This window comes from Chrysochloris asiatica, unplaced genomic scaffold, assembly GCF_000296735.1.
Source record: "Chrysochloris asiatica unplaced genomic scaffold, ChrAsi1.0 scaffold00140, whole genome shotgun sequence".
Taxonomy (NCBI): Eukaryota; Metazoa; Chordata; class Mammalia; order Afrosoricida; family Chrysochloridae; genus Chrysochloris; species Chrysochloris asiatica.
Window position 1 is genome coordinate 7,204,868 of NW_006408658.1, and position 24,995 is coordinate 7,229,862.

Consider the following 24,995-nt stretch of genomic DNA (forward strand, 5'->3'; position numbering starts at 1 on the left):
TATTGACATGGTGGTGGTGGTGTGCCATTCTGACTCATAGAGACCCTGCATAGGGGTTTCCAAGGCAGTAAATCTTCACGGGAGCAGAAAGCCTCATCTTTCTCCTGTGGAACGGCTACTAGTTTTGAACTGCTGATCTTAAGGTTAGCAGCCCGACTCGTAACCACTACGTCACCAGAGCTCCTACATATTGCTATGTTGTTGTTAAGTGCTGTTGAGTCGATCCCTACCCATAACAACCCTGATAGGGTTTCCAAGGAGCAGCTGGTGAGCTTGAACCACCGACCTTGCAGTTCAAACGGCTTTGCAGTCTGGTGCATTAACCCACAGAGCCATACCAGGAGACTCAGAAAACATCACCTTTGAAATAGACTGACCTGGATATAAGCCTGTACCTATCTCTTCCAAGTGGTGGCAAGTCAGTGCTTAGAACCTCAGTCATCTTACCTTACCAGTTAGACCTCTGTAACAGGGAAGCAAAGATGACCATAGGGGAGACAATGTACAGGAAAGTATTGAAATCTTCCAAGTGTTAATTGCTAATATTACCACAGTTCAAGGGCGCACAGTGGAGTTCAATGAATACTTGCTGGATTAAATTGAATAAAGTCCAATGCTGGTATCACCATTCTTTGTCCCATCTCTCTTACAGTTTCTAGTAAGGAATTTAGCATGCATTAATAAGGTATCCTGGTGCATAGATTATTATTTTTAAAAACTTTATTTTAAAATAATTTCAAAATTACAGAGCAGTTACAAAAATAGTATTAAAAAGTTCACTCAGGTTCTCTTTACATTTCACTTCATTTGCTTCCTTTTCTCTCAGTATTTTCCCAGAACAACCTGAAATTAGTTTCAAATATCCTGCCTCTTTTGTCACAAATACGTTAGCATGTTTCCTAGTACAAGGGCATTTTCTTACATAACCATTAAATAATTTTCAAAGTCAGGTTATTTAATATTGATATGATATTTTTATCTAATAGATGTTATTTGTTGTTGTTGCTGAATGCCGGCAAGTTGATTCCGACTCATGGCTACGCTGTACAGGCTTTCCAAGGAGTGGCTGGTGGATTTGAACCACAGACCTTGTGGCTAGCAATAAATGCTTATCCTACAGCGTGACACAAAGACTCCATCTAATATACGTTGTTGTTGTTGTTAAGGGCCATTGAGTTGGTTCCAACTCAGAGTGACCCTGTATAGGTTTCTGAGGAGGAGCTGGTAGGTTTGAACTGCTGACCTTGAGGTTCACAGTCCAGTGCTTATCCTACAGCGCCACACAAGTCATCTAGTATATAGCTCTTATTAAAATTTCTTCAATTATCCTAATGACAGCCTTTATAGCAATTTGTACCCCCTGAGATCCAAGCTACAAGTCATGACCAAGCAATGCATGGGTTTTTGGTTTCCTTTCATTTAGAACAGTTCCTTCACCTTTCTTTGATTTTCATGAGGTTGGTACTTTTAAAGAGTACAACTAGTTGTTTGTAGACTACCCTTTAATTTGAACGACAGTTTTTTGAGGTACCATTTCCTATTATACACCCACTCATTCCAGACACTTCCCTTGAGGAACACTGAGCAGAGTTCCGATGGTGCACTGATGGCTTCTGCAGTATCCTTGTCTTCAAGGAGTTCACTGGACAGTTACACATGGGCAAACAGCTAAAATACAGGCAAGGTCGCTGGAGGAAGGGGCCATGGGCTTGTAGGTCATAGTGACAGAACCACAAGAACCACTTCCTGGAGGCAGAGGCATGAGCTGTGCCAGAAAGGATGCAAAGAAGCACAGAATCCCAGAATGCCCTAATTATGTCCTGGGATCCTCTATGGGAAACATCTCTGCTTCCCCAGGCAGTGTGTGCTGTGGCTGGGACTGAATAAAACACAAAACAACAATACAAAGCCAGTTGGGACCACTCTCTGCCTAGGGTTATATGGGATGTCCCAGAGTCAGTGCCTGCCTTGGTGACTCAGTGAAAAGGGAAGGCCTGTCCAGGCAGCTGAGGTGTGGGAAAGGGCCATGGGCGCCACCTACTGGCACCATAGCAAGACTGGAGGTTGCTGCAGAGGGCAACTGGGCAACTGGCTCCTTGCTAGAATGCAGGGAGACCCAGAAATGGTTCAAACTTTTCAAACAGAACTAGCGCTTTAAACATCACTGCCAAATTCCAAACCCCAGGAAATTTTCTCAGTAAAGAATGGACTATGCAAAACAACAATACTTGGCCCCCCAGAGGGGTCAGGGTAAAGAGTTGACCTTCATTCAGAGTCAGTCTGACAACAAAACTTAAGTTAACTTCTCCATGCCAGGCTCTGTGCTGGAGACTGAGGGCTGAGGGACATCAGACATGAGCTGTGTTCACAAGGAGCTTCCACTCATCACTGGAGGTGGGGAAGTGGAACAAGTAAGTAGACAAAGAAATGGTTTAAATATCACAGGTGCTCAGAAATGTTTCTACAGTCAGTGAAACTTTGCTCTTCATGCCTTGCAAAGCTCTTGAACAGCAGGCTTCAAAAGAGCTCACATTTCATGAACAGTCTGCTATGTATCAAGCCCTGGCATATACTATTGATTATTTCATTTGCGAACTCACTGATCAATTTAATTGTTGTTATTGTTAGGTGGTGTTGAGTCGGTTCTGGCTCATAGTGACCTTATAAATAACAGAACGAAACACAGCCCAGTCCTGTGCCATCCTCACAATTGTTACCCTTGAGCCCATTGCTGTTGCCACTGTGGCAATTTCTCCTTAGGGATCTTCCTATTTTTCGCTGACCTTCTACTTTACCTAGCATGATGTCCTTCTCCAGGGACTGGTGCCTCCTTATGCATTTATCCTGTGATTAAAGAAGGAACCTGAGGCTTCCAGAGGTTAACATACTTGTTTAATATTGCACAGCCAGCAAGTGGCGGCATTGGGACTGGAGCCCATGCTTTATTGAACCCCACTGCCTTTCAGTACACACATCCCACCTGCTTCTTTCCTTCTTTCCCACAGCATTTAGCATGGGGCCAGCACACAATAAGCATCTGATGGAACCAACAGTCAACAGAACATGATAAAGAAAGATAAGGCTGAAGTGGGAAGGAGGTTGTCTGAAGGACGGAGATACTTTCTGCTCTGTTCTGCTTTCCAGAACTTTCTCCCTTAGGTGAGCCACTCTTCACCTAGTCTCAGGATGAGAAAAGCCCAAACCATCCATCTTCTTTTTCATGGTAGTCTCCATATCATTACCACCCACTACTTTCTCATTCACATGGCAATACAGTGCTTTAATGGAATTGCTTTTAGGTTAAAACAACCCTAATTTTAAAATATCAGGAAGTCCTGGTTCTCAGGAGGTTGTGCTGACTGTAAGTTTAACAAACTAGGAGTATAATGCTGCTGCCAAGAAGTGAACACAAACCTACGCCATAATAACAAAAGCATAACACCTCTAACAAAGAGGGTTAACTGCCCTCTCTTCAAAATAATGGTCACACCACACTCCTGGGGTGGTGGTGTAGGATCAACACTTAACGGTGAACCATAAGGTCAGTAGTTCAAACCCACCAGCTGCTCCCTGGAAACACTATAAGGGGGTGGCTATGAGTAGAAACTGACTCAACGGCACTTAACAATACTAGAAATCAGAGGGGGCATTTCATTAGAAAACTACTAGGATACAGAGGACACTTGAAACCATAGTTTAGAGAACTAGGACTCATTTAGCTTGGAGCTCTGCCTCCTAATATCTAAATGTCTGGCACTGTAGGATAAGCACTGGACTACTAATTGCAAGGTTGGCAGTTCAAATCCACCAGCTGCCTCTCGAAACCCTATAAAGGGTCACTATGAATCAGAACCAACTCAACAGCACTTAATAACAACAGTAGCAACCGACAAAGGGGAAGATGTGGGTTCTATGTAGTCCTAGAGGGCAGAGCTGGCACCCAAGAGGGTGGAATTATAAAGGAAGCTAGCACATAAGGACAGCTTATCATGTGTCAAGGACCATGCTAGGTGCTTAGACATGTCACTTCAGAATTCATCACAATATAGATTACCTTTCTACTAATTATAAAGTACCTTTAATGCCTTTTCTTTGTGGTTGTGAAGTGCCATTGACTCAGTTTTGAATCACAGCAATCCTGTATAGGGTTGCTTACGTTACTCTAAAAAACAAAACACCTACACATACAAATATACAAAAACCTCTTGCTGTTGAGTCAATTCTGACTCAGTGATCTACAAGACAGAGTAGCACTGCCCTAGAGGGTTTCCAAGGCTGTAATCTTTACAGAAACATACAGCCACATCTTTTTAACATGGATTGGCTGGTGGTGCTGATCTTACAGTTAGCAGTTAGACATTTAACCAGTGCCGTATTAGGGCTCCTTTATGGTGCATTACCAGAAAGTCTTTCTCCCAAGCTGCTTATATCCAAATACCACCCATCTCCAGGCCCAGGTGAGAAGCCACCTTGTCTATGAAGCCTTCACTTTTCATGTTTACTAATTACAATTCTCTTACCAAATTGCAAGTTCCTTAATACATTTTTTACACTCCTTTTCAATGCCTTTTGGGGTACTATTGATCATAATGGGTCTTACGAGTGAATAAATGCCAAAGAACATAAACAACTGGCTAATGTTGTTGTTACTGCCGTGGAGTCGGTTCCGACCCACAGTGACCCTGTACAGGGTTTCTGAGGAGCAGTTGGTGAGCTTGAACTGCCAACTTTGTAGTTCAAATGGCTTTACGGTCTGGCGCATTAACCCACAGTGCCACACAAGGATTCCACCATTAGTCATTAGGGAAATGCAAATCAAAACCATAATGAGATATCACATCATAGCTGCTAGGGTGACTGTAATAAAAGACAGATAAAAACAAGTGTTGATCAGGATATAGAGAAACTGGAACTCTCATACATTGCTCGAGGGAATGTAAAATGGTGGAGTCACTCTGGAAAACAGTTTGGCAGTTACTCAAAATGTTAAACATAACTTGCTATGTGACCTAGTAATTCCACTACTAAAAATATGCTTAAGACAAATGAAAATATAAGTCCACAAAACTTGTACAAGAATGTTCATAGTTTCAATTATTCATGTAGTCAATAAGTAGAAACCATTCAGAAGTCCATCAACTGATTAATAAGATGCTGTGCATTGCTATTATTCCATCATAAAAAGGAACAAAGTACTAATACATGCGACACTATGGATGAAACATTATGCTAAATGAAAGAGGTCAGTCCCAAAAGTGCACACCTTGTATGATCCCATTTATATGAAATATCCAGAATAGGAAGGAGTCCTGGTTGCTTAGTGGTTAAGCACTCAGCTGCTAACCAAAAGGTCCAGTATAAACCCATAGTTACTCCAAGGGAGAAAGATAAGCCAATGTGATTCTGTAAAGATTTACAGCCTCGGAAACCATTTAGGGCAGTTCTACTCTACCCTACAGGGTCACTGTGAGTTAGAGTCAACTTGATGGCAGTGGGTTTGATTTGGTTTTACCCAGATAGGTAAATCCATTGAGACAGAAAGCAGATGAGTGGTTTTCAAGGTTGGAGGTAGGAATGTGTGGGTGGGAACTAACGGGCCCCAGGACTTTTTGGCGGAAATGAAATTTTCTGGAAATTAAGACAGTGGTGATGGTTATACCACCCTGTGAATACAGGTTAATTCTCAACTTACAACATATCCGAGTTACAAGGACTCACACTTACAACTGTCCATTGTTTTTTTCATCCTTAGTTTCCCTTTTGATCTTGAAAGATTGACCATTCCATGATGAGTACACCTTATTAGTATTATTACCCCCCCTTTTTACCTACCTACTGCTTTGCTAGAAATTGGGCCGTAAGGGTGAATTCCATCCCAGACCTAAAGGGTGGTTGAGGGCCATAGTTTCAGGTTCTTCCAGTCTCTTTCTGACCAGTAAGCCCAAACTGTTTTTATATTTTAAGTTTTGTTCCACATTTTCTCCCACCTGGTACCTTCCACTATGATCCTTTTCAGATCAGTTAGCAATGGTAGCTGGGCACCATCTAGTTCTTCTGGTCTCAAGAGTTGTGGTGACTGTTTACCTGCTCCATTGTACCAACTGACTAGTTAACTCAAAGCATCTTCAATTTCCATCACTCTTCTTTCTTCCACACATGGAGAGACCAATAGTTGCACCTTAGATGGCTGTTCATGAGCTTTTAAGGTCCCAGCTGCTACTCACCAAAGTAGGATGCAGAACATTGTCTGTGTGGGCTATGTTATGCCAATCGATCAGGTCCAAGAACTTTTTGAAGCCTCTTTGTATATGTATATGTATATATATATTTTATTTATTTCAAGGAAATGGTTCACACGACTGTAGAGACTGATAAAGTCCGAAGTCCATGAGTTAGACATTAGACTGGAAATTTCTCCTAACTCACATAGCTGCAGGGGCTGACAAACACAAGATCAACAGGTTAGATGGCAGGCTGCTGCTCAGGGCTGCAGAGGCTAACAAATCCCAAGATCAGAAGGTGATATGGCAGATTGCTGGTTCAAGTCCCAAGATCCAGAAGTCAGATGATAAAAGCATGATGCAAAAAGCTAGAGACTTTTTTGTCAGTGTCTATATATATATATATATTTACACATTTGATGCAGGCCACAGCATCTTTCAACTGAACTGACTGGCTGTTCATAGAAACTCTCACCATGGAAGTGATTACATTATATCAGATCTATCATGTGAGTGACTATATAACAACCACCAAACCAGTGAGAATCATGGCTCAGTCAAGCTGGCATACAACTTTGACCACCACACTAGGTAACTGGAAAATAAACAACTGCAACTGTGTATTTGCTCTAGGACAATTCTTTTTAAAAATTTTTTATGTTTTATTGTGAATTATGTGATAGTTTACATGTGAGAACATTAACTATACATTCATCCTACTGTATATCGCTTCATTGCCATGGTTACAATGCCCTCCGTGCATCATCAACTAACCAAAGGGTATACCCTGCAAGCCTGCCCCCTGGTCATCAGCACACAGCCCCTCTCCCTCTCTGGGTCTAGAGTCCCCAACTGCTCTAGCTCTCCAAATCACTGTCTCTGCCTCCATCTCTGGCGTCATTGTTTCCCTGGGTAGGGTCCCACACTCCACTCTTCTTCCTTGATGGTCCCAGGGACCTCCACTCATGGACTAAAAAGTCAACCGCTCCCCTCCTTTTGCTACAAAATGTCTGCCTTTACATTTCCAACCCTCAATTATTCACTACTGTGCCGCATGAGTGCTATCCCCCACCTCTTTTCATCAGCCCTGCCCAGACAGATTGAATACTACTCAGTGGAGATTCCACCTTCCTCCATGCCCTCTGGATCTAGGTTCCCTCTTGAAAGCATGCAAGCCAGTCACTTTTTGCCTTTGTAGCCCCCTATTTGGGTTAGCCAATGTCCAAGTTGCCCATCCCTGTCTACTCTGTGTGTGGAGGGGGTGGGAATGATCCTCGCTGTAAAGATATGTTTGTTCCCTCTTTTGAACTACTACATCCATAGGTGTAGGTCAAGTTCATCAAACTGTATCAGATTACTCTTTATTTTCCTCTTCTTTCTTCTTCTAGTTCAGTTCTGATCATCCAGTCATTGAAGCCAGGTCAAGTGGGTATTATCTGCAAGTATGGGTGTTCTTGCGCATATCCCCTCACTTCTTATCAGCTGGATGCTTCACTCTCCACTCTAGTCCTCTGTGGCTATGTCACTGTCTCTGGGCCCATGAGTACCCAGGTCTTGCCATACTGCTGGCCAACGAGGTCTCCACCCCGGTTCACAGGAGTCTATTGAACATGGTAGGACTTAGCTCACAATTTCATTGCTGTTTTTCCCTCACTTCCCCTTATTGGTGACCACCATGGTCACCAGTCAAACTGCTCGTGTATTCCCCTTGAGTCTTAGTCTTGGAAGGGGGTTTGCCCTGAGGAGACCCAACCACTTGCCTTGATGTCTCCTGGGCGAGGAATTTGTTTGTTCTTGTAGTAGTCAGTTGGACTGCCGTTATTAATTTCCCTGTTGGTCTTTCTTTCAAGAAGTATCTTCTGTTCTTCTAGCCACTGCAAGTTGGTCTGCTTGTCTTTTCAAGTGGAGATTTCCCACTTCATAAGATTCTGGATGGGGTTCAGAATTCCACCTATGGTCTTATGCAATGCAAAGGCTCTGCAGGAAGCCTCCTTCACTGGGCAAGTTGTAGCCTCATTTTACATATTCCAATCAGTTATAAAGGAGCTCTGGTAGCGTAGTGATTACTAGTCGGGCTGCCAACCTCAAGGTTAGCAGTTTGAAACTACCAGCAGTTCCGTAGGACAAAGATGAGGCATTCTGCTCCCATAAAGATTTATAGCCTTGGAAACCCTGTGCAGGGTCACTATGAGTTGGAACCAACACCAAGTTACTTAACAACAACAATCAGTTATAGGCAGAAGATGGACTTACAAGATTTCTATGGTGATATTTCTGGCTATTCCTTTCTCTCCTCCTCAAGTGTCTATTTTACAATGGTATGCAGGGGAAACCAAGATTCAAAAGACAGCCAAGCATCTACGAATCGGGCTGCAAACCATAAGGTCCGCAGTTCGAAACTACCAGCTGCTCCATGGGAGAAAGATGAGGCTTTCTGCTCCCGTGAAGATTTACAGCCTTGGAAACCATGTACAGGGTCGCTATGGGTCGGAACCGACTCGACAGTACTTAACAACAACAACCCATTCGAACCATGCCTCAATTCCTGTATCCCAGAGCCCTGTTGTTCCAAGGTTGTGCATACATCATTATTTACCTCTGTCTCACTTGTTGTTGTTATATTCTGTGGAGTCAGTTCTGACTCATAGCGACACTGTACAGTTTCTGAGGCTGTAAATCTTTATGGGAGCAGAAAGCCTCATCTTTCTCCTGCGCAACAGCTGGCAGTTTTGAATTGCTGACCTTGCAGTTCACAACCTGATTCGTAACCACTACGCTACCAGAGCTCCTTCACTTAGCCCATGTAAACTTGCCTAACTGTTCTCCCATCTGCCTTGTTCTTCCTTTTCCCTGCCCCTTCTTGTGTAATTCCCCCTCCCCAGCACCCAAACTATCCTGTGTCTATTCCCTACCCTGTGCTCCACTTTCCCCTCCCTCTCCTAACACTACCTCCTCCCACATCCTGGTAACCAGCAAAGGATATTTTTCTCCCCTTTGACTATGGGTTCTTTTTTCTTAGTCTTTTACAATAGTGGTCCTATGCAGGATTTCTCCTTTTGTGGCCGACTAATTTCACTCAACACAATGTCCTCAAGGTTCATCAGTTATGTGGTTGCTTACAGCTTCCTTGTTATTCTTCAAGGTAGCATAATATTCCATTGTGTGTATGTACCACAGTTTATCCATTCTTCAGTTGATGGGCACTTAGGCTGTCTCCATCTCTTTGCTATTGTAAATAGTGCTGCTATGAGCATTGGTGTGCATATATCAACTAGTGTTATGCCTCATATTTCTCGTGTGTAAATATCAAGTAGAGGAATGCTGGATCATAAGGTATTTTTATTTCCGATCTTCTGAGGAAGCACCATATTGCTTTCCAGAGAGGTTGGACCATTTTGCAATCCCACCAGTAATGCAGGAGTGTCCCAGTCTCTCCGCATCCTCGCCAGCATTTATTGTCCTCTACATTTTTTATCTTTGCTGTTATTGCTGGTGTGAGATATCTCATTGTTGTTTTGATTTGCATCTCTAATACACAGAGTTACTGTACCAAAAGGAAATGGCTGATGTTCAACCGTTTCAAGAGGTAACATATGATCAAAAGCCAATGATGCTGAAGGAGGAAGTCCAAGGTGCATTGAAGGAACTGGCAAAGAATAAGGCACCAGGAATTGATGGACTAAAAATTGAAATCTTTCAAGAAAGAAAGGAGGCAAAGGAGGCACTCACTCATCTCTGCCAAGAATTTTGGAAGACAACTATCTGACCTACTGATTGGAAGGAGGGCTGGACATTAACCATCAGAGAAGTTACAGAGTTGGCTTAAATGCTAAAAAGGAAGGAAGGCCAGAGATCCTGTCTGACCCATGCAAGAGCTGGGATTGAGGCCCAGATCTTCCAGCTTGGCAAGATCCTGCCCTGCCTGGCTGGACTTTGAGTCCCTGGGAATTCCAGGGGCCTCCCCCAATTGTTTGTGCTTTGCATCTTGTCTCTGCTCACTGTCCACATGCAAAAGCTGGTCAAACACACACACTGCCCAGGAGGCCTGGGTGGTATCTACCAAACAAAAGGGCATTGAGATGGAAGCTTCACTTCAGCCCCAGAGAGGATTCTTATGCAGTATCCTGGGCCTCCCATCCACATGAATGAAGGGTCCTGGGGATCTACAGCAAGCTTAGCTGCTTCATAGGGCTGTACCCTCCTGCTGGGTAGCCTTAAGAGATTAATAGGGTTTCAGTCACCAGTCAATCAAAAGGCCTGGTCTTATCTGTACTATGTGCCTTCTGAGTACCTAGTTGGCCCCATGGTACGTAGCTACTCTACGTACAGGTAGGGGAAGGAGGTACCATCTACTTTATTGTGGTGGGGTCATAGACTGGGTGAGGAGACAAGAATGAAGCAATTGAGGAGAAAAGGCAAGGAGGTGACTCACTAAACATGATAATCTGGCTCAAATTCAAGACCTATGAGGATTTTGATGAGATTAATGTGAATCAGAGCAAACAGTCAATTGCAATGAGAAAAGCACACATCTGGACTCATGCAGACCTCTGTTTAAGTCAAGAAATTCGTCTGAGCCTCAAGCTTTCTCATCTGGAAAATGAAGATAATACAATTTATTCTGAAATAAAGTGGCAAGGAATAAAGATAAGTCAAGAGGTACTGTTATAAAATCACAGAAACCTTTACTGAAGAAAGATATCAAAATGTGAAGCTACTGTTTTCAACATATCTCACATCTAGATTGATACACTTCTAAAGGTGGTGTTGGCATCCTCAAGGGACTCAATGTTCTTTGACTTTGAGGAACAAAAAGAATCTGAAAGGGCAAGATCAGGGTTGTAGAGTAGATGGGTTTCCCCAAAGAAATTCTCAGAGAACAGTCCTTGCTATCCTCAGAGAATGAGCAGTTGGTACTGTCATGATGGAAAAAAATTCCTTGGTACCATTTTCCTGACCCTTTTCTTACCAGAGCAGTTTTCAATTTTCTTACAACTTCATAATAAGCCCCCATTATTGTCCTGTGTGAAAATCTATCAGGATTACACCCTTGGAATCCCCAAAATCAGTCCCCATAACTTTCTGAGCTGACCTGTCTTGAATTTAACTGACCCAGCAGATCCCCTTGGAAACCACTGTTTTTGATTGGACCTTTTTCTAGAAGGTACCCTAAGGAGACTATGACAAGAGTATTATTGAGAGAACTTGTCTGCAGCCATACACTGATTGCACACATGTTTAAACATGTTTTGCTTGTCTGATGGAATACCAGTAGCAATTTGTTAAGTTGTTTTAAGTACTATCGAGTCAATTCCGACCCATAGCGACCCTGTATAGGGTTTCCGAAGAGCAGCTGGTGAGCTTGAACCACCGACCTTGCAGTTCAAAGGGCTTTGCAGTCTGGCACATTAACCCACAGCGCCACACCAGGAGTTCAGTAGGGAGGAAAGAAAACCTTGTGTAATTAACACTCAATAGTTCTTGCTATGTGCTAGGCATAGTACTAAGTAGCTTACATACATTTTCTCAAGTACTGCAGCAATGACAATGAGGTAGGTAAATTATAATCCCTATTTTGCAGATGAAGACTCTAAGGATCTGAGAGGTTAGAGGACTTTCCCAAGGTCAAGGAGTTAATAAATGGCACAGCTGGGATTTAAACCTTGTTTTGTAAGACTCCAAAGTCCTTACCCCGTGATTCGTGCCAATGACACAAATGCCTCTTGGGTAGAACCATTAGGAGTTCTAGAAGAGAACCACTCATTGTCTTGGGAGGACTTGAGCTTGGGACCCACCCCTCCTCAAAAGGAGGAAAGTGAAGAAGGAAACAAGATATAGAACTTCAAAGCTCAGAAGTTGAGATTTTCTGAGGCGACTTTTCAAATAGGACAAGGACAAACAGCTAGCAAGAACAAGGTAAGCCCAACAACATGTTAGCTTGACTGCTTTCAATATTCTTGGATTTTTCTGTTCCTGTTTCCAGAAAAGTTCCTAGGGGGAAACCCCAGCAGGTTCTAGCCATGCTGATAGGATGTGAACTATGGCCATGATTGAGCTGGAACTGTAAAGGAGAAGCTGCATGTGGGTCACAGCAATAGTAGTGGGAATACAAGAGCCTAGGTCCTAAAGGATTATAACTTTGTGCTCTGCCCTTGCCATAAGGAGCTGATGTCTGGATCAAGATGTCTGGCAAACATAGATAGGCAGTTAGGCACTTAGATTGGTTCCTAATGTTTCTCAGCAATTACAATGCGTAATGATATCTATCCCTTCCCAAACCCCTCAATCCGATCCAAATTCAGCTGCCAGAGCTCCATAATACGGCCTCTAATGTCCTGCAATGTCTGTTTATGCTCCAGCCTCCCTCTGGGCTCCAGTCCTGGTAGTTTTTTTCATAATTGCCATGTTTCCTCCTGCTACAGGATCATTAGAAATAAAAATTCTTTCTGCTAATAAAACGCTTCCTACCTTTCTTCACCTAGGCAAGCTTGAAGCTCCAGCTTCCCCTAGGAAGCCTTCCCTGGCCAGAGGAAACTTCTTCAAGTCTCTACCTCTCCTTTGAAGCATTTGCCACAATTGCAATTGCACATCTCAATGAGGTAAGACCTGTACATGTTTTCTGGTTTACCAATAATCCACTAGGACATAGGAGGAACTATTTGTTGAATGAAAAAAACAAACAAATTAATTCTGCATTTTTTGTTTTTTTTTCCAAAGGGAGGTTAGTCTTCGATTTATAGGTTCATTATGACTGCGATAACTGTTACCATTTGCCAGTGTCATTTATAAAACACTTCCAACAATATCCAACAAGTATTTGCTGAGTATTTACATGAACTGTGATGAACAACATAGCAAATGGTCTGCCACCTCCAAAACTCATAGCATTGTGGGAGCGAGAACAAGTAAACAGATAAGTCCAATGTTGTTGGTATGTGCCATCAAGTTGGTTCCAACTCTTAGTGACCCTGGACAGGGTTTCTAGGAGTCCTGATGTAGTGCTGGATAAGAACTGAACCTCAGAGTCAAACTCATCAGCAGCTCTTTGGGAACCCTACACAGAATCACAGACTTGATGGCACTTAACAACAAGAAATAGGGTTCCCAAGGAGCAGCTGGTGGGTTTGAACAGCCAACCTTGTGGGGTTAGCAGTCCAGTGCTTATCCTACAGCACCACACCAGTACATCACCAATACAGGGTGGAAAATGCTGTGAAGTGTAGGTTGCCCTTGGGCACTTACTTGGAGGATTAAGGAATGCTTCCTAGAAGATGTGACACTGATGACACTAAGGGATGAGTAATTTTCTAGACAACAGTTTGTCTACCTAGAACTCTCTAAGGTTTTGAGACTGTGGTCATACAAGTATCATCCAAGATATTTTACAGTCGAGGCCATTAAGAAAGATAAGGGACTAACACCAGAGGCTCAATCCCAGGACTGGGATCCTATGCAGGAACAAGATTCTCTGTCCGCTTCTCCTCCAACCAATCCCACCTGGGAGGCGCTGGTGGTTCCAAGGGCTTGGCCAAGTGCCAGGCTGGCTGCTCTCACAACTCATTTACCCATGAAGGTCAGGAAATGCTACCAATCCAACCTTCCCCAATTGCATTTCATTACCAGCAGAGACTCACACCTCAGAACAGTTGCCAGGTCCTGGGCCACTCTGCTTACTGGATGATGGTGAACATGCCCCAGCGTTTCAGTGTGTAACCTGAACCCTTCCAGAGGAACACGGCTTTCTCTGCAGAGCTTATCACTGGGAACTGTATTTAAAAGTTGGCAATAAAACTCCATTAAAAAAATCTGGAAATGAGGCTCAGAAAGGGAGACTATCATATCAGACTTATTAAAGGTTACATAGCCAGTTAGTAACTACATCAGAAGTCAAACATAGGTCTTCTAATGCTAAAACTTTTGTATTTATTCTGTAGCTTTATGCTGCCTTCTAATAGCCTACCATTTGTACAAACCCGTGTGTGTTATACCCTAACATTCAAAAATCTGTTTGTGATTTTAGGGAACCCTCATAACAAGCATCAAATACCAGATTCAATGCTCTTTGAGGCTTTGGTCTAGGATAAAGCTTTTGTTTCAGTGCACAGCAATCCACAAGGAACATTTACATATTTGCTGGTTACAGGAGCTGGATGTTTTGGTTGTTCTGATGCCATCATTAATATCTTCCCATCCAGCCGAAATGTTTCAACAATCAATAAACAGACAGCTTCTCTGAGGCCTCAAGACAGTCAAACGTATTTACCAGCCAGGGTTTTTGCTAATTAGATAAAATCCCTGGATCAATGTGCAGGACATTTACCTATGCTGTTGCTAAGCACATTCTGGACACCTCAATCCTGGCACCTGGACAGCAAGTGCCTCAAGCTCCAAGCTGGGGCACCCAGGGACAAGAACCAAACCAAGTCATCAATGCAAAGCTAGAATAAATGTGTTTACTCCTGAACAAAACCCAATCCTTTCTTCTGAACTGAACTGTATACTAAATCATGTTGTTTTTGTTTTTCAAAGCCATCTATCTTGACAACCAATTTGAACTGGGATTTAGTCCTTCATTTCCATCAAACCTGGAATCAAAGCTAGTCATCACAAGAGTCTCTGAATTGATAATTGACACATTTTTTGAGAAAGGCAATAAGGCATGTATATTGGGAAGAGTCAGAAAGACTCATTCGACCACTAGTTGACATCACCACTTGAAGCTCCCACTGGGCATGTCAAATTCAGCATGTTCAAAACTGAATTCAATCTTTTATCTCCAGCCCAGTCCTCTTCCAGGAGCCTTGTCTTGATGAATGACTACAGCATCTACACAGCTGAACAAGCCAGAAACTTGACATTTATTCTTAACACCTTCTCCTTAATCAACTATATCCAATTCTACTCACTCAACATGCATTTATTATCTACTATGTGCCAGGCACTGTACTAGGCACTCATGTTGCTCTGTCACGAAGTCCTGTCTAGCTTACTTCCTCTTAGTCCAAGTCACTGCCTACCATCATCCTCTCGTCTAGAACTCTAGATACATCCCAGCCAGTCTCCCTGAATCCACCAAAGTTTTCTGATCTCCACTGATAAACTAGTGACCTAAAATTATAGGCTTTGATCATGTCATTATGTATCACCATCACACATGCATATCTAGACTTAAAACCCTTCAAGGGTTACCTGCTGCTCTTGGAATAAAAACAAAACGTTACCATGGCTTTTGGACCCAGTGTGATATGGTCCCTGCTTAGCTCTCCAATTTCATTTCATGCCACTCTCCCCATTTTCTAGAGAAATTCCAGCCAGTCCAGGCCTATTGGCCTTCTCTCAATTCCTTGATTTCTCCACATTTTTCCTTGACTCAGGCCCTCCATTTGCTGTCATTTCTTTAACTGAGACTTTCTTCTTTCTTCTATCAGAATTCAGTTCGATTGCACTTACTCAGAGGCTTTCCCTTATTGATCTTCTCCAGTTCCCATCCCCCTGTATTCAAAGTTAGATTTCCCAGGGTCTTGTACTTCACTTTTTATTAGCAACTTAGTGATGTTATTCACATACAATTCATGTATTTACAGTGTACAATGGTTTTTAGTATAGTGAACTGTGTAGCCATTACCAATCAATTTTAGAACATTTCACTATCTCTCAAAACAGTCCACTAGCAGCCATTCTCCACTCCACCCCTTACTCCAACCCTTGTTGTTCAGTGCCACAGAGTTGGTTCTGATTCTTAGCAACTCTATATGACATTTCTGAGGAGCAGCTGGAAGGTTTGAACTGTCAACCTTGTAGTTTGCAATGCAGTGCTTATCCTGCAGTGCCACTACCATTTTGTCTCCATAGATTTTCCTATTCTGAATATTTCATTTAAATGGAATTATATTTGCTCTTTTGTGTCTGGCTTCTTGGCTATTATGAATACTACTATGAGCTTTCATGTACAAGTCTTTGTATGGATTTGTTTTCAATTCCTTTGATATATAGGAATAAAACGCTGGATCATACTTCCAGCAGTGTATGAGAGTTCTATTATTCTACCAACACAAGTTATTGTCTTTTTCATTCTAGTCATCCTACTGGAAGTGAATTGGTATCCTACTGGAGGTTTGATTTGAATTTTCCTGATGGCTAATGATGTTGAACATCTTTTCACATACTTAGGGGCCACTGGTTTACCTTCTTAGAGAAATGTCTATTTAGAGCATTCATCCCTTTTTTTTTTTCCCTTTTAAACTGGGCTGTTAGTTTTTTATTGTTGAGTTGTAATAATTATTTATTCTAGAATAAAGTACCTATCAGATACATGACTTGCAAACATTTTCTTCCATTCTATGAGTTGTCTTATCACTTTCTTGATGTTATAGTTTGCAGAACAAAGGTTTTTTTATCTTGAGGAAGTCAGATTTATTTATTTAAAAATTTTTATTGCTAGTGTTTTTTGTGTCACAGCCAAGAAGGCTTTGCCTAACTGAAGGTTGCAAAGGTTTATTCCTATGTTTTAAGAATTTATAGTTTTAGATCTTACATTTAGTCTATGATCTACTTGGAGTTAATTTTTGTGTCTGTCATAAGGAGTCCAATTTTATTCTTTTGCATGTAGATATTCATTTGTCCCAGGACCATTTGGTGAAAAGACAAGCTGAACGTCACTTCTGAAGCACATACAGTGAAACCCGTGAGAGCTGGAACTCTGAGACAACTGAGCTTTTCTGGGTTTCACAAATCTTCCGCCTTTGACAAGTAGGGTCTTACCATTTTTCTATTGCTTTCTACTAGTGGATAGCATTTGAATTTTCTTTCTCTAACAGCTTTCTGCTTTACACAGGTTCTGGCTTTTGCAGATCTTACTGAAATTATAATGACCTAATGAGTCATCGGGCTCCCAGTTACAATGTAAGCACCAGGAGGGCAGGGCTAGTACCTACCTTGTTTGTTACTGTATCTCCAACATCTAGCACAATGCCTCCTAATAGCACTAATAAATATTATTTAAATGAATTAATACTTGTGCTAATACTATTAACGCTACATTCTACAGGCTATAGATATTATCATCTTCATGTTACTTAGGGTCAAAGAAATGAGGCAATTGATTTGGTCAATTTTCAATTTTGACTCATGTCCTTGCCTCACCTGGGGGTGAGGGGTGGTGGTGAAATCCTCCGGGGCAGGAATTGCCTCTCCTTCCTCATTGTATTACCTCCCACCCCTGGCCCACATTCAGCTGAGGGTTGTTGTTGTTAAGTGCAGTTGAGTCCGTTCCAACCCATACAGCCCTGTATAGGGTTTCCTAGGAGTGGTTGGTGAGCTTGAACTGCCAGCCTCACGGTTCAAACTGGCTTTGCTGTCCAGCTCATTAACGCACAGTGCCACCCCAGGACTCCCAGTTGGGGGTTGTTGTTGTTGCTGTGTGTGTGGAATCAGTTCCGACCCTGTACACAGTTTCCGAGGCTGTAAATCTTTACGGGAGCAGAAAGCCTCATCTTTCTCCCTCGGAACCGCTGGTAGTTTTGAACTGCTGACTGTGAGATTAGCAGCCCCATTTGTAACCACTAGCAACCAGAGCTCCTTCAGTTGAGGGTAGGCAAAGGATCTAGGTTGGATTGATGGGTGACTGAATGACAAATGGACAAAGAGGTTAGATGACCAGCCCTCTACCTATTGCTAAACTCTTTTGGACTTAGACTGTGACCCAGCAACACCTATGAAGTCTTTCCCACCACATAGATCAGGCTGGTCTTGGCTGGGTGCCACCACTCGTGCTATCCCCAGTGCCTGGAATGTCTCCTGCTTCTCTTGGTTCTGTCTTTCTGGTGTTTTAAGACTCTCATCTGGTGCTCTCTCTTCTAGGCTGTTTCCCTGATCCCCAGAATGGTTGGGGTCATCTGGGCACCTGCAGTCTCTGAACTGCACTTATCACACTGTGGCCACAGTCAGCCCTCTACTCCTTCATCCAGGGCAGGACCCACAACTGCTCAGCAGAGGACCTGACCTACATCACACCTGTGACTGACAAGTCGATTCTGACTCACAGTCACCCTACAGATAGAACTACCCCGTAGTGTTTTCAAGGCTGTCATCTTTACAGGAGCAAACTGTAACATCTTCCTCCCATAGAACGCTTGGTGGGTTAGAACAGCTGACCCATATGTTTGCAGCTGAGCACTTAAACCACTGTGCCACCAGGGCTTGACATATATCAGGTAAATGTTTGTAAAATGAATTAATCTTAGAGAGATCAAACAGTCTGAGGTATAAGATTTATCCCATCAGTCTTCCTTCAAGTTTGAGCAGATGCCCAGTTCCTTGCTGGGAGAGGGAAAGTGGTTAGGGGTGTAGTCTTTCACCCATTTGTTCTGAAGGAAATGTGATCTCTAGGAGGCCTCACTTCTCTCAGCCCTGATTGCTCCTCTTGTGGCTCAGCCAAGTCTGGACAGATGTGCCTTCAGTCTGCCCTGTGCCCCGGGTTTCGGGTGAATGGTTCCTGAGTTCAGAAGCCAAGCTAGACTTGGGCTGAGCCCAGGAGTAGAGCCACCTGCTTACACTGCTGACAAGTGGGATAGGGAGAGGCCCCAGAACCTGAGCAGACAGAACAGAATGTGCTTACAAGGTGTAAGTGCTCTAGGGGCTGGGAAGAGAGACAATGATTTTCACATGGGGAGAAAGGTGGAGGAAAGGAAAGCCAGAGGAAGAGCTTCCTATTCCTCTAACATAGACAATGGGAAGATGGAAATAAGACTCAGGAAAGCTGGCTTCAGGTTTGCTCAAAAGTTAGTAAATAACAAACTTTCCAAGTTCCCTGCATTCTGGGGGAGAGACTAAGAGACAATGGGAACTCAACCTTGTCCTTAGTGAGGGCCACAATCTAGTGATTTCAGACAAAGTCAAGCCCAGAAACCTCTCAATGCAAAGACTATGAGTGGTAGATCCTGCCCTTCCCTGTGCCTTTAGTCAGGCAGGCCCACCACACCTGGCTAGCTAGCCCCGGAGGAAGCATGTCAACTGCATCCACACATCCACTGTTGGCTTGATCCTCTCCTATTTCCTGAGGACTCCTGATCGCTCCCTCAGGAGACTGGTCTCTAAATCTGACTGGTTTCTCTGTTTGGGGACTGATGTTCACAGTCCTGATGTTCAACCCTGCTTCTATCACCTGACTTCAGTTTCTCTTCCAGAAGAGAATTCCTCTATTATAGCCTGGTCCTGCCTAGGTGGCCCTCACACCCTCCTAGACTAGAGGAAGGTGGGTAGAGACAAAGGAGTGGAAATTGCACCCAACTGGGAGGAGTTAAGGAAGGCTTCACAAAAACCTCCCCACTGCTTATATGATTATCAAATCATCTAACTCAGGTGTGCTCGACCTCATAGTCCAGCCTCTCCTGAACCACCTTTCCTCTCCCGACACCCTCACACGGATGGACGCAAGTACCAACCCCAGTCACATCAACATGCTTGCCAGGTCCAGCGGCTGGCCAGCATCTACTCCCTTTACTCAGCATGTTCCCCTGCTCTGTGGTCTGTAGGTGATGGGAATGGGGGCTGCTGTGCTAAACCTGACTCATCCCTGACTCCCTCACAGGGGGGTTAAGGGAGATTCTGAGTCACTTTAACCAAGAGACATGGGACAAGAGAGGGAGCAGGAGAACAGCAGGTCAGAAACTGGGGGATACACATATGAAAAAGATCCCTACAGACACTATACACATAGACGAATGAATGTTCAGAACAACTCCCTGAGTTACACACATCAAGTTAAATCACTTTCTGAAGTTTTGGGCAGCTATTTAACTTATCTAAAAAAACATATCTGCAAGAGCTAATCAGTGCTTGGGGCTTAATGGAATGGGGTAAATTTAGCCTTGCCAGGCCAGACAGGGGAAGGCAGCAGCTGGACAGCTGTCGCCAATTCTCAATCAGGGATCCCAGGTCCAGCAAGGACCTACATGGAGGGGCACAGCCCGTTCTGCTGCACTACAGTCAAGTGGAACAAGACTCATCTGTTTCTGAGGGAGTGAAGATGCCACAAACAGCCTGCAGTTATGAATGGCTCTTATAACAACAAGCTGACATCTGTGCTTGGTTTCTAAGATGCATCATCACATGTTTATTAAACTATTGCTCCATCATATTTATTTGGCTACGAAAGCACTTCTAGCTCATACTTTCAAAAGTGGTTTATTAAAAACTAAGCCTTGAACATTAATACTCAAAAGCACCCTTGAGAATCAATAATAATGCTGCAGATAAAATGAAAGGGAATCAAAGCAGTAAGTCTTGGTGGGGGCTGTGGCTGCCTTTTACTATCTTCTTGTATATTCAGGCAGCTACTGGGGAAGAGCACCAAGGGTCCCTGGCACTGGTATCCCAAACACCTGACTTCCTGCCTAAAACATGGGCACAGTAGAAGGGAAAGCGGAATGTGTCCTCTGATGCCCTAGATCCAAAGGGTCAACAGAGTCAAGACTAGTTTAGTGGGGGCCATCAGTTTCAGCCAGAAAAAAACCTCTGCCCCTAATCAGCAGCCCCACACTGAAGCCCCAGGGTGGCCCATTTGAACATTCATCCTAGCAACAGGTTGAGCCCTGAATTGAGACTTTCCCCTGCCCAACAGGCCTCAAATCCACCCTTTCAGTGGTTAACGCTTCAATTAAGAGAAAGGCTGAAAAAATACAATCTGTCCCTGAGCCTGGTGCCAGCACATGCACTCCAACCCTGCAGACACAACTTCTTAGCTCTAAATTTTCTGGCAGAAAGACCTCTTCCAGTTCCCTCCTAAATCCCCAAACTTCTCCACAAAAGGCCCTGTCCAAAATGCAACCAGTAACAATGACTGATTCCCCAGAGAAACAAGGACACACTGGACAATTCAGAGAAGAACCCAGAGGATGTGCAGGGAACTCCAAACCATGCTCTGTGAAGAACAAAATAGCCAAAGGACCAAGGAATCTTTGTGGCTAGAAAAAAAGGGACACAGGGGACTAACCCCTACTTTACAGTATGCAGAAGGTGACCTGGGCCCAGGGAGTCAACATGCTAGGTGACTATGGAAGTTACAAGGTACAATTCCCCACTATGTCTGAGGAAGATTTCATCCGAGGCAAAGTCATCCCATGGGGAAGGGGCACATCCTGTCACCCTTCAAGAGAAGGAGAACAAGGGCTGGGTTTTGACACTTACCTGCGGACTTCCTGGATATTGTTGGCACGAGCAGCTTCCACCAGGGCTGCATCTGAAGAGAGAGGGGGCACTGGTCAGATCCCTGGCCAGAACCTACACCTCAGGGCTGCTTGGGAAATGGAAGCACTTCATAAACATGGACTTCAGCAAGTGAAACGATGCCAAGATATATCAAGACAATGCTAGTCACTCCCTCCCCACATGGTATCCATTGTTAACAACGTATCCTTCCACCCTTCTTCATTTAGAGAACCCAAACTCCTAACAATTTCTCATCATACAAAGCAACATGTCTTGTCTATGGTAAGTACTCAATGTGCAAATTATCTTCCCCCTTCATAAGGTACAAAGCTCACTAGAAGCCTAATTAATACATTTTATGATACTGTCATTATTATTAAGGAGCCCCGGTGGGTGACACTGTAGGATAAACACTAGACTGCTAACTACAAGGTCAGCAGTTTAAAATCCAGCATCCACGCTACAGGCAAAATAAGAGGCGTTGTGCTCCCATAAAGATTTACAGCCTCAGAAGCCCTGTACAAGGTCATCATGAGTCAAAATCAACTCACTGGCAATGAGTTCGGTTTTCTGGTTTATTATTATTAATAACCATTCTCCACATTGCTCCACTTTCTCCCCCAGCTCCAGTTACCTAGACTAGTTCCCCATCTTGATATCACAGGTCACAAACTCAGTTGAAGGGGCGTAACAAGAAGCCCACAGGGCTGGGAGAACCTCCGGAGAGTGGGGAGAACCTTATGGAGAGTCACGTCATGAGACCTGGTTCTAAGTCCTCTGCCATTTGCTCACCTCACCATGTGACTGCTGCAGCCCCTTTTCCTCTCAGCCCATTTCTTTGACTATAGAGACAATAATCCTTGTCTTGGAAACCTCACAAGGCTACCAGAGATGAAACAGTGGTTGAAAACAATTTGCAAACTCTCTGGTGCCAAGTCCAGAGCAGTGTTAGATCCTTAGTAATCACTGGGCTTAACAGAAAGTCAATGCTAAGCATTGTGTTGCTAACTGTCAATGGTTCAAACCCCCTAGCTGCTCCCTAGGAGAAAGATGAGGCAGTCTGTTTCTGTTAAGATTTACAGCCTCAGCAAACTCCATGGGGCAGTTCTATCCTGTCCTCTAGGGCCCACTATGAGTCGTAATTGACTCAATGACAGTGGGTTTGGCTTGATTTCTAAGCCTGGCCTGGCCCGTTGTGAAGGAGCCCTGGTGGTGGGTGCTGTAGGTTAAACACTGAGCAAGGTGGGCAGTTCAAACCCATCAGTCACTCTGGAGGAGAAAGATGAGACTGTCGACTTGGGTAAAGATTTACAATGTCAGAAACCCTATGGAGCAGTTCTACTCTGTCCTAAGGGGTCTCTATGAGTGGAAATTGACTGGACAGCAGTAGGGGTTGGCCTGGGCTGCCTGCAGGCTACTGGCACCACCTTGTGGTTAAAAACAAAACCCTGCCTGACTCCAGAAGAAAACACAAACTCAATAGCAGAGGGACAAGTTTTTCAAAGAGTCCATCACCAAGTGCCCAGAGAACCCTCTGTGCCAAGCCTGCTTCTGAAGTAAATTGTTGGGCACTAAACAGACTTATACCCAGCCCTGCCTCAGGGAGTCTCCCAGTCCAGCCAAGAGTCTCACCAATGAAACACAAGAGGAGGCAGTGGAGCAGAGTGGAAAAAGTAGGATCTAGAGGTCCAGCCCCATTGCTTATGTGTACAACCTGGCCAATTCCCTTATATTCTCTGGGCCTGCTTCCTCATCGGTACAAGAAGGATAACATATCCACTGATGGTGCATGGGAAAGTCAGTTCTGTAGTTCAGGCACTGCTGTCTCCAACCCACGTCCTGGCCTAGACTCCAGAGCCAGGCCCTTCCTGGTTACCTTCCCCAGGTGTTCTCCAAATATATACCCAGGAACACTCAGGCAGATCCCAGCTGGAACAAGCTTTCCTCGGAGATCACTGTATGTCCTCCCTGTTCACTCTGCAGAAAGCAGTGGCTTCTGCAAGATCAGAGGAGGTGAGGAATGAGTTTAAATGAAAACCAGGACATCCTGGCTCCTAAAAATGCAGTTTCTACTACACTGCACTGAGGGTCTCAGCTCACAATGCCAAATCAGGAGACAAGGTAGCTGGCAAGTCAGAAGGGGTTATTACTTCAGGTCCCAAAGATGGGACTGGTTATGATCATTATTTTGGTAAATACTGGTCTTGCTGGGTTTCATATGACACCAGCTCAATGGTGGAATCCAAGTTCTATGGAAGTCAGGCCCCTAAATTCTCAGCCAGAGTGGTTCTGACCCTGCCTGCACAACAGAGTCATTTATGTACGATATTTCGAAAACACGCTGATGCAGAGGACCAACATGGATCAATCAAATCAGAATCCCTGGGGGTAAGATTTAAGCATCAGCATGATTTTAAAAGCTCTGCAAGTGATTCCAAACAAGGTTAAAAACATTGGTCTAGCCTAAACCAAATAATAAAGAGGGAAGGACATCCTTCTCTTACAAAGTCAAGTCTCAGGTCCATAATACCCCCCATGCCATTTTCTGTCCTGCATGGCAAAATTATAGGTTTAGTCTCCTCCCCTCATTCCCATCCAAACACACTGACCTCAAGACATTACTTGTTCACAAACCTTCATGATCTCCCCTGTCTACAGGAAGAATCCCAAACTCTTCAGGGCCACTCTATCTGCTCTTACCATATCCAAAGGCCTCCTGTCCTCCAACCAGACTGGCCACTCTGCTAGCCCCAGCACATACGATGCTGATCTCTGACTCTTTGTTACTGAAGCCTTTGGCTGGGATACAATCCAACTCAAAGCACATTTCCTGAGTCCCTACTAAATTCAAGAAACTATGGTGAATGATGCATTGGTATTGGGAAGGGAGCTGGTACCAACCTAAAAAACAAGATGATTCCTTGCTCTCAGTGGGACTACAATATCCTTCTTTACTTCTGTCCTTCAAGACTCACGTTAAAATTCCCAACCCCCCAGGAGTTTCCAAGTTTTCAGGAATGCTTTCCTGACCCTGCTAGTTCTCTGATCCCCCAACAACACGAAACACCACTCAGAAAATCTAACTGCCCTGCACTGCCCCTTTGATTTATTTTGTGCTGTTAGGAGTTCCAACAATATCTGGTCCTATACTAGGCATATAGAAAGTACACAAAAAAGAACTCTTAGAGCCTTTAGCTCAACATCCTCATCTTGTGAATAAGACAATTGAGGGTCAAAGAGGAGCAAGAATCGTCACAATGGGAATTCGAGGCAGAACCAAAACAAGATCCTAGGTGTAATAACTCCCAGTCCAAGGCCACATCCTGTGGGATAAATGAATGTCCAGCAGTCCTACCTGCATGGGCTATATAAACACCATGCCTCAGTCTCCCCCTATAAGGAACAACTGAGAACCTGAGTGCTGATTTCATGTAGGCCAGAAATCGGGCTCTCTGCTTACTCTTCTAGTTCAGTCCCAGGTACCCAGCTGAGAAGCCAATGTGGTTCAGTCAACCCTTGTAGTTGCCTTAGTCTCTACAGACTGTACTGGTAACTAGCCCACATGCC

The 24,995-nt window shown here is 43.8% G+C and overlaps 1 protein-coding gene across 3 annotated transcripts in view; it reads right to left on the reverse strand.

The window, feature by feature from the left end:
- Positions 1-24,995, reverse strand: part of CLPB (ClpB caseinolytic peptidase B homolog (E. coli)) — a 208,692-nt gene that overhangs the window by 182,545 nt on the left and 1,152 nt on the right. For 2 of the 3 annotated variants that reach the window (XM_006870266.1, XM_006870265.1), the window contains exon 2: positions 21,408-21,459. The exons of the other annotated variant lie outside the window; for it this stretch is intronic. In XM_006870266.1, coding sequence (XP_006870328.1) covers positions 21,408-21,459 — 52 coding nt within the window. The remainder of the gene's footprint in view (positions 1-21,407; positions 21,460-24,995) is intronic. 3 annotated transcript variants of the gene reach the window in all.